The sequence below is a fragment of the Triticum urartu genome, chromosome 5A (assembly GCF_056163025.1).
Source record: "Triticum urartu cultivar PI428250 chromosome 5A, HENAU_Tu73, whole genome shotgun sequence".
Lineage (NCBI taxonomy): Eukaryota > Viridiplantae > Streptophyta > Magnoliopsida > Poales > Poaceae > Triticum > Triticum urartu.
The window spans coordinates 201,494,989-201,509,180 of NC_141877.1; the positions used below are offsets into that span (position 1 = coordinate 201,494,989).

The 14,192-nt window shown below is 45.9% G+C and overlaps 1 protein-coding gene across 1 annotated transcript; it reads right to left on the minus strand.

Annotated features, from left to right (window-relative positions):
• Positions 1-4,464: 4,464 nt before the first annotated feature.
• Positions 4,465-9,729, minus strand: LOC125555783 (uncharacterized). Its single transcript, XM_087522700.1, has 6 exons — positions 9,548-9,729; positions 6,041-6,108; positions 5,876-5,962; positions 5,385-5,464; positions 4,631-4,698; positions 4,465-4,507 (listed from the first exon to the last, which is right to left on the minus strand). The coding sequence occupies exons 1-6, from the start codon at positions 9,727-9,729 to the stop codon at positions 4,465-4,467; spliced, it is 528 nt and encodes a 175-aa protein (XP_087378826.1).
• Positions 9,730-14,192: the final 4,463 nt, after the last annotated feature.

Consider the following 14,192-nt stretch of genomic DNA (forward strand, 5'->3'; position numbering starts at 1 on the left):
CCACCTCTTTTAAACCAGCGGACGAAATAGTAAATTCCAGGTCCACCCAACGGACCCTACAAAAACAGCATCCATCGGGGCACAGCTGAACCCCACAATAGACGCCGCACTGCAGGAGTTCTTGCGTGAGAATTGGGACATATTCGCCTGTCATCCTTCAGACATGCCAGGAATCCCACGCAGGCTGGCCGAGCATAGCCTTAACATTCTAAAGGGGTTCAAGCCGGTCAAGCGGACTCTTCAGTGTTTCTCTGAGCCTAAGCGACAATCCATGGGAGAAGAGCTAGCCAAGTTACTCGAGGTCGGATTCATTAGAGAAATAAAACATCCGTACTGACTACCAAACCTGGTGATGGTACCAAAGAAGGAAAAATCATGGCGCCTATGTGTCGATTTCAAGGACCATAACAAGGCTTGCCTCAAGGATCCCTTCCCCCTCCCACGCATCGATCAAATTATCGACGCTACCGCAGGACACGACTCATTGTGCTTCCTCGACGCATACTCCAGATACCATCAAATTAAGATGGCGGAGCCCGATCAAGCCGCAACGGCATTCATCACTCCATACGGCCCCTTCTGTTTTAACACCATGCCTTTCGGGCTCAAAAACGCCGGTGCAACCTATCAACGCATGATTCAGACATGCCTGGAAACACAAATCGGCAAAACAGTGGAGGCATACGTAGACGATGTGGTCATCAAAACAAGACACGTCAAATCCTTAATAGACGACTTGAGGCTCACGTTCGACAACCTCCGAACATATGACATCAAGATCAATCCAGAAAAATGTGTTTTCGGCGTGCCCGCCGGAAAGCTCTTGGGCTTCATCGTCTCCAATAGAGGAATTGAAGCAAATCCAGCTAAAATCCGAGCTTTGTCACAGTTGGCTGTCCCAACAGACCTCAAGCAAATCCAGAAGTTAACTAGATGCGTGGCTGCCTTAAGCCGCTTTATCTCCCGATTAGGAGAAAAGGCACTACCTCTTTATCACCTTCTTCGATGCACCGAACACTTCGAGTGGACAGATGCGGCCACGGCCGGATTGGAAGAAATAAAAGCCGCATTGGCCACCAACCCAATCTTGGCCGCGCCAAATGTCGGTGAACCAATGCTGTTATATATAGCGGCAACACACCAAGTTGTAAGCGCAATGCTCGTCGTCCAACGAGAGACGGACGGACATAAGTTCCTGCTTCAAAAGCCGGTATACTACGTATCCACCGCCCTCACTCCATGCAAATCACGGTACCCACATTATCAAAAGATAGCATACGCGGTCTTCATGGCATCCCGGAAACTATGACACTACTTTCAAGGGTGTTCAATTACGGTGGCCTCCGAAGTACCACTCAACGACATAATAAATAACCGTGATGCCATGGGCCGGATTGCTAAATGGGATATCGAGCTCCTCCAATTCGACATAACATATAAACCACGGCGAGCCATTAAGTTGCAAGTACTGGCTGATTTTGTCGCCGAATGGACGGAAGTTGAACTCCCTAAAGAGTACGGCGCGTACTCCAATTGGATCATGCACTTTGACGGCTCTAAGATGTTGGCTGGTCTGGGGGCGGGCATCGTCCTAACATCCCCCACCGGAGATTCAGTTCAATACGTACTCCAAATATTATACACAGACTCCAACAATGCAGCAGAATATGAGGCCCTGTTGCATGGTCTCCGGATGGCAGTCTCCATGGGCATTCAACGCCTAGAGGTGCGAGGGGGTTCAAACCTCGCAATATCTCAAATAATGGGGACTTTAACGCCAAGGACCCAAAAATGGTGGCTTACCGCAACGCCGTCCTCAAAATGTCAGCTCGGTTCGAGGGCCTCGAATTCCACCATGTGGTCCGAGAAAACAATCAAGCGGCGGATATCCTCGTCCGCATCGGCGCTAAGCGCGACCCTGTCCCACCTAATATCTTCTTGGAAAGGCTGTTTAAGCCATCCGTGGTGTGGGAAGGGAAGACCGGCAAAAACAGTCCGGATCCGGCCACAACACCGGATCCCGAACACTCTGACGTAATCGGAGGCTCTGCCACCGAAATAACATCTTCGGCCCACGTGATTATGGCTGTCATCGCCCCATGGATAGAACCCTTCTTGGCTTACCTAACTAGGCAAGAACTCCCTGATGACCCAAACGAGGCACGTTGCATTGTGCGATGGTCTAAAGCCTACAAGTTCCACGAGGGAGAGCTCTATAAGAAAAGCGCTACCGGAGTACTTCAAAGGTGCATCTCCGAAGAGGAAGGACGACAACTTTTGGCAGAAATTCATGCTGGACTTGGCGGCCACCACGCCGCAGCTTGGGCCCTTGTAAGCAAGGGCTTCCATACAGGTTTTTACTGGCCGACGGCCCGAGCAGACGCACAGGACCTCGTTCAACATTGCGTCGGTTGCCAGCTTTTTGCAAACCAAAGCCATATGTCACCTACCGCTCTCCAAACAATCCCCATTACTTGGCCCTTTTCGGTCTGGGAGCTTGACATGGTGGGACCCCTTAAAGGGGGAAGCCATAAGAAAAAATACCTATTGGTCATGGTGGATAAATTCACCAAATGGATAGAAGCCAAACCAGTTAAAACGGCCGAGTCCGGACCAGTTATAGACTACATATCCGGGGTTGTACACCATTATGGTGTCCCCCACAGCATCATCACCGATAACGGCTCGAACTTTACAGCCGATGATGTAAAAACTTGGTGCAGCAACATGGGCATTAAGCTCGATTATGCCTCTATCTATCACCCGCAAACTAACGGTCAAGTCGAGCAAGCAAATGGTCTTATCATGAGCGGCATTAAACCCAGATTAGTGCGATCCTTGAAGGAATCAGATACGCACTGGGTGGAGGAGCTTGACTCCGTACTATGGGGGCTGCGGACCACGCCGAATCGCACTACCGGATACACATCATTCTTTATGGTGTACGACGCAGAGGCGGTACTGCCCTGCGACATCATTCATGACTCACCTCGAGTGCGCATGTACAAAGAGAAAGAAGCCGAGCTTGATCGGCAGGACAGTTTGGACGCCCTGGAGGAGGAGCGTGACGTGGCAAAAGCCCGCTCCGCATTCTATCAGCAACAAGCTCGGCGGTACCAAAGCAAAGAAGTACGGGCCAAAACTTATAACGTTGGCGAACTTGTTCTACGCCTACTGGAGAAGAAAAAGGACAAGCTCAAGCCCAAATGGGAAGGTCCCTTCGTTATTGACAAAGTTCTGACCGGTGGAGCGTACCATCTGCGGGACGCATCGGACAATCGACTCGAGCCAAACCCGTGGAACGCAGCCAGACTCAGAAGGTTCTACGCCAGTGACGGACTCTGTGTTCGTCTCCTTACCTCCGTCAATTTTTTATACTAGTTGACCCATTGCGCCAAATGGCGCAAAGACCCGCTGAAGACATGCTATCGATGAAAATAGTTTCATGCTGCAAGGACCTTCTACTAAATCATGCTTTTTTTTAAACATGTTTATTACGTTGTGAAATAATAGTCTGGGAAAAGGAAAATTGCATAATATGAATATGTTCAGTTTGAAAATATGCCCACTATGATGAGAGAGTAAAGTTGGCATGGATGTATTTTTTGGCAATGGGTTTGGAAAAAGAAAATATTTGTGTGACATGAATAGGTTACCATAGGCTTGAGCAATCACATAGGACACGAATTGTAACTATTTTTATAAAAAAGAATAGATTTGGCCTTCAAAATATATACTTGAGCATGCATAATTTATTATGTTATTCAAGAACATGGAGGCATAAGTTTTAAAAAAAATACAAACAAAGAATGAAATGTAAATAGTTGCTTAATGTAATTATGCAACAAATTAGAACATCGATGGGTCAAATAACTGAGCTTGCAATTAGAAAGTCCAAATAGCTTACGCTAAAAAGAAGGTAAACATAGGCAACACCGTAAAAAAGAAGGTAAACATAGGTGACACAATAAAGCCTGGTTTGATGAACTCTATCGCACACTTTGTGATGTTTGATGAATAAAGCTACCCCTCAAAAAAAAGTGACACAATAAAATGTACTCAACACATGATGAACATTTCTTAGAAATAGTGGTCTATTACATCATATAATTTGGTTTTGTACAAAAAAAGTTTCCTCTTTTGTGTATATATCCTAAACACCACCCCTTGCGATGAACTCTGTCTTTGTCCACAAATTTGGTTATTCCCCATCCAGCATGTCAGTTGCAGTCTCCTGAAGCATAGGAACAACACAAGTTAAAAAAATCTGGTCAAACATACACTAAGAATATACTCATGGGCATTATCAACAGATTAAACCAAAGTTATAGTGCAGCAGGCTCTCTGTAAAGTCAAGTTACCATTCGGTTTTTACGAACCAATGGAGAAAAGCCGAAACACTGACCCAAGAATTAACCTGAGAAGGTTGTTCTTCAAGCTGACTCCTAGCAGAAGATGATGCATCTAAGTGAAGCTGCCTGGAGATTTCTTATATGTCCCTCGCTCTCTACCGCAACAGATAGTTGGAATGGCATATAAGATAAGTGTGAGGTACTGACAGAAGCTCACTCTCAAAAGGCACATTCAGTATGTGTATGTAATGATATAGATGCGTTATTAATTAAGTAACCTGAATAAGTAGTTGCATATTTCTTCTAGGGACAACTGTTTACATATTTCTTCTATATCCATTGCTCTCTGATGTTATATCATATATCTGTGCTGTAAGTAACAAAAGAGTAGTCTTTCCTTTTTTCAACATAACAGTCTACTTATCTGATGCACTGGGGCTAATAGGAACATAAGAAAACACCAATGACTAATCATTTGGAAGGCAGCATGGCTGAGTCCTACACATGGCTAGTCAAGCCCTCTTGCCAAGCTGGAAAGTTTCTTACAAATGCGGAAATATCCATAAGATTGCATCTCTCCTGTTCTACTCAAATAATATTTTGTATATATCAGAGGTTTCAAAAGCTAGGTACCCGTTAACTCCTATTGAGTCTGTTTGTGTATATATCATTGGTCTGTTTTATTCTAGAGCCTTACTAATCAAATAAAGATAAAAATTTTAAAGTAAATTCTATGCCTAGAAACCAAATAAGAACTACACTGAAAATATTTATGAATTACTACAACTATTCAGACCATTTTAGACTACTTTAGTATGAGACTGTAATCAAGAATAATGAATGTAGGTGATCTGATATCTTGTTCGAACAATAAAATAAATAAGGACATACAGGTAATGGATTTGACCAACAAAACCAAATAGTTCTAGATCTGTACGAACTTCTAGAGAATTGATCAAATCTTAAAAGTTAGAAAGGCTAAGGAGATAGAGTAATGATATGTTACGGGAATAAGCATGCATGTCCGCTGACCATACATAGTAGTTGATTAGCGATGATGCACTCAATGCGAACCGGTGTTTCCATGCCTATCAGGATAAAGGTATTCTTTTCTGCAAGGATAAACATGGAAGTGGAGTGATCAAGCAGACCGAAAAGAGTTTTCATGACTTAAAAATAATAAACAGAATATGGAAATAAGTGCTTTGAAACATAGAATTTTGGAGCTGCACACAAGATGCAGCTGAAGAGGACACCCCTAAATGAAAACATCAAGCTAAAAAATTAAGCTAGCAAACCAGTCTGACCTATTAGATATCCCACATGGACAGTAGCACCTACATATTGAAGCAACAAAATTGACAAAAAAAATCCCCATATATGAATATCACAATCTGTGGGCATTAACTAAACACAAATTAAACCTAAAAGAAGAAGTCAAATGATAAATCTTCTACAACATTAACACATGGGTGATAACATCAAGAAAACAATTGATTGTGTTCACACGAGAGAAATATCACCTTGTTCTTCTTCACCAAATTCTTCTGCTGGATTATTCCTCCTCTTATTTCTCAGATCGCCAGACATCGAATCAGAGAATGGAGCGCCTAACAGAGCAGAGCAGGGAAAATCTTTAGGTCTAGTAAAACATTAGCCAAGCGAGTACACAAATTCTTGTCCATTACCTTGAGGAATATGAGATCCAAAAATAATACACTGCGATAAGGTGACCATTATGACAATGTCCATGGACCTGCAAGCACATTGAGTACAATCACAGAAAAAAATCAAAAATACATTACAGAACAACAGGACATCATCACAATAATACCTTTAATCTAAGAGAATAAATGAATAATAATGAAGAAATAATGGAAGGAGAACAGAACTATAAAGCTTTTATTAATCGATGAGTAGCCTGGTTCACTTCCCAAATATAAATATGCAGAAATTGAGGGAGATGGACACCGATCAATTTGACATGCTGCGCTTTCTGCCAAACCAAGAGACACAACCAGCCAATGTATTTTTAGCTCCACTACACCAATCTGATTGTAAGCTGATCAAGCAGAAAGAATAGACAATATAAACCATGCCCCTATTATCCTAACCCAGGGCAGCCGACAAGCGGGACCAGGAGCAGCACCGGCCCACCTGTCATTGCGAGACCACAAACTCGGGCCAAAATAATGTGCCTTGCTAACCAAACATGCTGAAGATCAAGATAGCTAATGAGTTAAGGATCATTTTTCAACGGCATGCCCATCTGAAGCAGATCACAAAATTCTATCACTGCCCTTGAACTCCTTACACCTAAGCTCAAGAACACACAAATGCTTCTATGAAAGCTTCAGACGACCAGTAAGTCAGTCGGTATTACTCAAAAGAAATAGTAGAATAATCAAACAAAAAAACAGTTAGGCTGGAATAACTTCAGATCCAGAAGCATATCTGATGTAAGGACCAGATATGCAATCTCAATGGTGAGAACCCGTGCAAGATTAAGAAATTATCAAAGTCCCTGTCAATAAATCCTAGATAAAATGCCAATATCCTTTCAGTTAATTCAGACAGCACGTATAGGATCATGTAGCAGTACATGTGTGTGATTAGAAACCAAGTTCATTATGGAAAGGGACATTTTGTACAAATTTTATGAACGAAAGCTCTTATTTTCATATTTCTGTATCCTTTTTTAAACTATGAATCTAATATTTTGGAAAAAATAAGTCTCTTATCATTATGTGTGTAAATAAAAATTACATTGCAACCACTTGGGATGAGTCAAGTGGATCTGAAACAATGGTTGTCCTGCTCTGGCCCCTAGTGTAACTCCCTCCTACAGTCCTGCTCCAGCTCCTTCTTTAGCTCGTCAGCTCCTCACGTTAGCCTTCACGCAGCTGGAGGAAGGAGGCAGGCGCATAGGATCTGCAACAACGTCCAGAAAACAAAATTTACATATTTTTCAGAAGATGGACGTACCAGAACTATCTCAACAATGAGCTAACATCTAAAACACCAGAAACTGAAGAACGCGGCAGCAGCACAAATCTTCTTCACAATAAGAAAAGTAATCTTAAATTAGACAAGGATACTGGTATGCAAATTTGAGGTAGAAAAATGTTCATTTTCCCAGGTACTAACTCTCAACTGGTTTGCAAATAAACTGACCAAAAAGATCTGTAGATTAAACATGTTATCTGACTGACAAGCACGAAATGACATTCTGTTCTAGGCTCAAATCAGCAAGTAAGTAGTAACCACCTTAATTAGAAGGGTCCCCTCAGCCCGAGGCCATACAAGTAAGGTGGCCCCTGACAAAGAGGGTCTCATGCTCTATGGGTCAGTCTGGTATCCTTCATTTGCGCAAAACTACTCTGAGCCATGGGTCTCTTTTGAAATCTACCACAGCATATAATTGCATGTGCTTGTCCCTGTTCAGTTTCTGCACAACATTACAACAATTTGTGAGGTGATTTATAATTTCTCCACAACATGCATTTTGTCCAGTCATGGAAAGTCTACAAAGAAAAATCACGATAGCCGAGAGAAGTCATGGTATTCTTGCTGCAAAAACTACGGCTAGATCAGTTTTAAAGTTCAAATTTTAGCTTGTAGAAACAACTTAAGTGGCAAGTTATTAGATATTCTGCACCAGAACAGAGTCTTGACTAAATAATAACTTACATAAGCACTGGACCTATGCAGACCAACTAAACTGAATATTCTACATCAGAACAAAATATTGACTAATTAATAACTGACATAAGCACCGGACCAGTAAACAATCGCCCTCTGGGACAAATGTAGACCAAACTAAAGTGAATATTCTCTACCAGAACAGAATCTGGGACAAATGCAGACCAAAGTCACCAAACTAAACTAAACTGAATATTCTATGCCAGAACAGAATCTTGACGACATACGTATGAAATGGCCAAAAACTGATTACAAGTAACGTTTGTATCCTAGCATTACTACAAAGGTAAATGGAGGTGCTGATCATGTGCATGCAAACACACAGGGAGTGTTTCATTTACATTCACCTTTGATTCTCCATATATTTTATGTGCTCTCCAATAAAAGAAAATATTTGGATGGTGAATTCACAAGCCAAGGACAACTGAAGTTGGTTATGTGACATACCGGGTATGAGTGTGATGTATACATGGATTTGAAATTCCTATATTTTCGAGCTCATCCATGATAAGATCCATAGCCTTCCATATATGTTTTGTAAGGATCACCAGACTCAACGTATGACAGAGGAACTCCATGAGCGCTAAAACATAGCATGATCTGCAAGTTTCGTGTTCTCTCAGATATAATATTTCATTCAGAGCGCGTCAACTGAAAATGATAAATTCTATATAAAGTCTAGAAAGAATAAAACAAAAAAGTAGGAGTAATCGAAGTTATATCTGTATCAGTAGTAAGCCATTTTTGCTTGACTGCTAATAGTCGAAGTTATATCTGTATCAGTAGTAAGCCATTTTTGCTTGACTGCTATCATACTAATTGAGGATGCATTCTCCAGGGAGCAAAAAAAGCAAACTAATTTTCTGAATACATTACAAACACACCGAGATAAGAAAATCTAAATGAGGCATCATGCCGTTAGGAGCCAAGCAATGGAAACCTAATGGTGAAAATACTACATAAACAGGTAGAATCGAATGGAAATCGAGGGAGCTTCAGGTGAGCGGGTCGCCCAGCCACAGAGTATGCATCAAAATTCAGTATAAAAAAGGACTACTCATGAGTAGAAAGATCATTGTCGCAATTTGGAATGACATGTTCTAGTAGGAATCCTAGATATACAAAGAGAGTATTAGTTCAGCAGAATCAATATCATTATGCAACAAACTATCAACCATTGCACTATATCTCAAGAATTTATAGTGTAGCCACCAAACAAAGTGGTAATCAAGGCAACATCAATCTAACAACAATGGCTGACTGATGATGTTTTAGTCCTTTCGGTTTACTAATTCAGAGGAACTGTAACAAAAATCGCTCTTTGGTCAATAGCATCAACTGATTCTTTGAACTCTAAATTCCACTCTTAGCTAAAATTATTCTTCCTCTCTTCTATGTCAGATCTGCACACGTCAAGTTTAAAAATCCATATAATAGCAAAGTAAAATGTGTGTGAGGAAGAAACTAAGAGAGGGGGAGAAAGAGTGGAGCACCTAGTTCGCCGCCGGCTTGCATCGCTCGAGCCGCCTGCAACAGGCACCTCCAGATCCACGAGGCAGCCATGGGAGGAGGGATGAGCTCCTGGTTCCTCTCGCCCTCCCACTTCCCACACCGCCTGTTCACCTCGAGCTCCTTGCCCAGTGGGGGGGGTGGAGGCAGAGGTGGCGCCTCTCATGGTGCAGAGGAGGCGACGACGCGGTGGCGCAACAAGTCGACCTGCCGGCCGCCGGCAGGTGCGCGAGGCCTCACCCTGCCCCTTCCCCATGCTAGGATCGCTCACCTTCTCCTTCCCCGCTGTTGCTTGCCTTCCTCGTCGGCCTCCTCCTTCCCTTGTCGTCCGCATCCTACACCTCCCCTACATCCCCACCCGCACCGCGAAGACGACCTACGTCCGATCTGGATCGACGGTGACATGGAAGAGGACAGGAGGTGGCGAGCAGAGGAGAAGGCTGGCGATGGGATCGACGGCGACATGATAGAGGAGAGGAGGAGGCGAGTGGAGAGACGAGGTCGGCCGGCGGTTGCTGGCGAGGAGAGGATGGTGGGGATCGAGGGAGGGGTGCGGCGGCTCGTGGGGATCGAGGGGAAAGAGAAAGAGGGCTAGGGTTCGTTTGGCGGCTGGGGTGGGAGTGGGGCGAGACGCGGGTGATTGGGTGCGGGCGCGCCGAGCTGATTGGCCAAAACCACCTGCACCTGCAAACGGGCAACCCAGCCAACCAACGTGCGGCGCGAGCCCGTTAGTCATTGGACAACGAAAACGATAAAAATTGATTTTACCTGCTATGAAGATTCAACGACTCAGGCACGCCAGAAAGGCAGATCGGACAGCCGACGAAGCTCCAATCGAGAGAGCCTTGTGGAGGTGAGTTAGCTAGCTTCATTATAGTTTTAAATATCTGCTATCTGTCTTTTCTTTCTTTCTTTCTTCCTTTTTTCTTCTCGGCCTTAAAAGGTTAAAATGTGTCTTGACTACACAATCTTGACACGCTAGGCGAGCTCATTATACGTGGGGGCTTCTTATACAGAAGCTTAATATAACTATGTTCCGGGCTTTATTACCCCCGCACATGTGTTACTTTTTCACATGTACCTTTTCTTCGCCATTATATGCATCGATATGACGTAAGTTTTGGCCAAGCTGGGTTGTCTGGCTCTTTGTGTTTATGCTCTACGTTCCCGTTGATTCGGCTAGGGCATAAGGGAGCACCTCTGTGATTGTTACTGCCGGTCAGCCGGATGTGTACCTCGAACTTGGTGAAGCCGAAAGCTAGCGTTCTTAAGGGAATATTCGGTCGGTGAACAAAAGATGACTTTTATTTATTGTAATACATGCCCCCAGATGTTTATATCCTGCGTGTCTTCTCGTAGTTCGGACATGCATATTAATGCATGCATACCCAGGGAAAGGAACCCTTAACGGAACTATTCTCCCTGAAAAATGTTTCTTACTATCCATATAATATAACATAGCTAGTTGGGTACTTGTCTGTGACGCCCGGATATTTAAACTACAGTAATCATGTGCTAACGATGACACGTCACCATTGTTACTGTTGCTAATCTCGCTTAGATTCTAATCGGTCCAAATCCAAATTTAAATTAAAGTCAAACAATAAAAGTTTTCGAATGTCAAAACTAAAATGTGCAAGCTATGGAAAATAATCATAAGTATTATTGATGGTGAAACCAAACTTTTATAAAAGGTTTAAGTGCATTAAAATGTTTAAAACAGTGTCTTAAACAATTATGTAAATGCCTTTTTATAATTTCTATAAGAACAATTAATTTATTTAAGTACCAAGCTTTTTGTGATAGAGGTATAAATAGTAAATACTAATTTAGAATCCAGGTTCTCATTTTACTTAAACTAAATTAAGGTGTAGATAGGTAAAAAAAGCCTCTTTCCCCTAGGCCAAATGGCCCAGCTGGCCTCACTGGCCAAACCAGGCTAGCCCACCAGTGCCACCTCCCTCCCTCTTCTATTCACGGGGGGAGACGTGGGCACCGACGATGGCCACCACGGCAGAGGGCGTCGTCGTGGCGCCCATCCGCCACCCCCCGGCGCCTACTTAACCGACGCCCTCCTCTCCACGCGAACCCTAGCTCACCCCATTCCCCTTCCTCCTTCTCCTCGTGCCCTCGTTTGCACGATCCCGCACCTCACCGCGCGGTCGTCGTTGTCCTCGTGGTCGGTTGCATCCCTACGTTGCGCCACCACGTCCTGGAGCTTCGCCGCCATCGCCTTCGTCTCCCTCACCACTAGATCGAGCCCGGGGCCCTGCATCGCGTCGTCACCGTCGTCTTTTTCGTCTTCGGTCGCCGGCGAGCTCCGTCGAATCCGGCCACCTCAAGCCCTCCCCGAGCTTGCGTTAGCACCACTACGGGGCCCTGTGAGCCCCCTCCCCCTTCCCCTCTTCCTCCCCGTCAGACGTCGTAGTCGTCATAAACTACCGCCGCCGTCTGCCGTTGCACGTCGTCGTCGGTCCTGCTCGCTACCGCGCGCTCTCCTGCGCGAGGCTGCGCTCGTCGCTGCTCGGCCCTACCCCGCTTCCCCTACGCCTCCTCTGCCTCGCGCCCTCGCCCGCTCCTACCCCGTGCCTCGCTGCTGTGCGTCGCGCCGCCCCACTGCTCCTTGCCGCCGCTCCAGCTGCCGCCGTGAGGTTCACCTCCACCTCGCGCGCGCCTCGCTTCCCCTCTGACCGCAGCCACCCGGCCCTCGCGCCGCTCGCCGTGCCCATCCGCCCCACCGTCCGCCTCGCTGCTTCCTCCCCTCACGCCCATGGTCGCGATGCTCGCCGCCGCTACCGCTGTGCCGTCGCCCCGCCCTTGCACCTCCCGCCGCCCCCACTGCTGCTGCACGCTGCTCTGCCCCGCCCCTGACCGTCGCACGCGCTGCCTGCCACCGCGGCCGCGTCCCTCCTCTGCCTTCCCGGCCTCCGCCGCGCCGTGCCCTGCCGGTCCACCATCGCAGTCCGCCGCCCGCCTTTCCCCCTCACCCGCGGCCCTTCTCCTCGCCGGCGGCCACCCGCTCGGGGCCGCCACCGGCCGTGGCCATGGCCTCGCCGGCCCGGCTGGGCGAGCGCCTGCCCGGGGCCTACTCCCGACCACAGGGGCTTCGCCCGTTAACCCGCCCCGCTGGGCTGGCCTTGTGCCACTGCCAGCGGGCCCCATGCCCCTGTTTTATTTAAAAAAAGGGAAATTAAAAAAACAATAAAAAAACATATTAATAGTAATTAAAATAATTAATTAAACTAATGGTACTCATTAACCTAATCATTTAGTTAAACTAATTAAGCATGATTAATTAACCTGCAAATTAGTCTAACTATCGTGGATTAGCTAGTAGTCATTGACGAATGGGCCCCATCTGTCAGTTTGACCGGTCAACGGTCACAGTTGACCGCTGATGTCATGCTGACACTTTGCTGACGTCATAATTCCATTTCAGTTAATATGAATAAATCCAGAGAATGGTTTAATCTTTAAAAATCCATAGAAAATAAACCGCAGCCCGGATGAAAATGTTTTCTACAAGAAAGTTGCCCAGAACGACGAGACGAATTCAGATACGCAACCTGTTCGTCCGCCACACATCCCTAGCATAGCAAACACGCAACTTTCCCCCTTCAGTTGATCTGTCCAAAAACTCAAAACACCGGGAATACTTTCCCGGATGTTTCTCCCCTTCGCTAGTATCGCCTAGTACTGCGTTAGGTCACCCCTAACACCGTGTATTGCCATGGTCGCCTTGTGATGCTTTGATTGCTCTGTTATTTATTGTGTTCCCCCTCCGTTACTTCTTTCCGGTAGACTCCGAGACCGCTGCTGGTATCCATGTGACCGACTACATCGACGACGAACCCTTCTCTTGCCAGAGCAACCAGACAAGCCCCCCCCCCTTGATCACCAGATATCGCCTACTCTTCTCTATACTACTTGCATTAGAGTAGTGTAGCATGTTACTGCTTTCCGTTAATCCTATTCTAATGCATAGCATGTCCTTGCTACTACTGTTGTTACCTTTACCTGCAATCCTAATGCTTAGTATAGGATGCTAGTTTATCATCAGTGGCCCTACATTCTTGTCCGTCTGCCATGCTATACTATCGGGCCGTGATCACTCGGGAGGTGATCACGGGTATATACTTATACATATATGCATGCTACAGGTGGTGACTAAAGCCGGGTCAGCTCGTTGAGTACCCGCAAGTGATTCTGATGTGGGGGCTGAAGGGCAGGTGGCTCCATCCAGGTAGTGGTGCGCCTGAGTTCCCGATGGCCCCCGACTGTTACTTTGAGGCGGAGCGACAGGGCAGGTTGAGACCACCCAGGAGAGAGGTGGGCCTGGCCCTGGTCGGCGTTCGCGGTTACTTTAAGATGACACGCTTAATGAGATCTTGGTATTTGATCTGAGTCTGGCTACTCGCCTATACGCACTAACCATCTACGCGGGGACAGTTATGGGCACTCGACATCGTGGTATCAGCCGAAGCCTTCGTGATGTCAGCGACTGAGCGGCGCGCGCCGGGTTGGACCGCGTAACGCAACTTCCTTCGTAATGGAGGTTGCTAGGTCTGCTCACCGGCCGCGTACGCAACGTGCAGGTGTGCAATGGGCGATGGGCCCAGACCCCTGCGC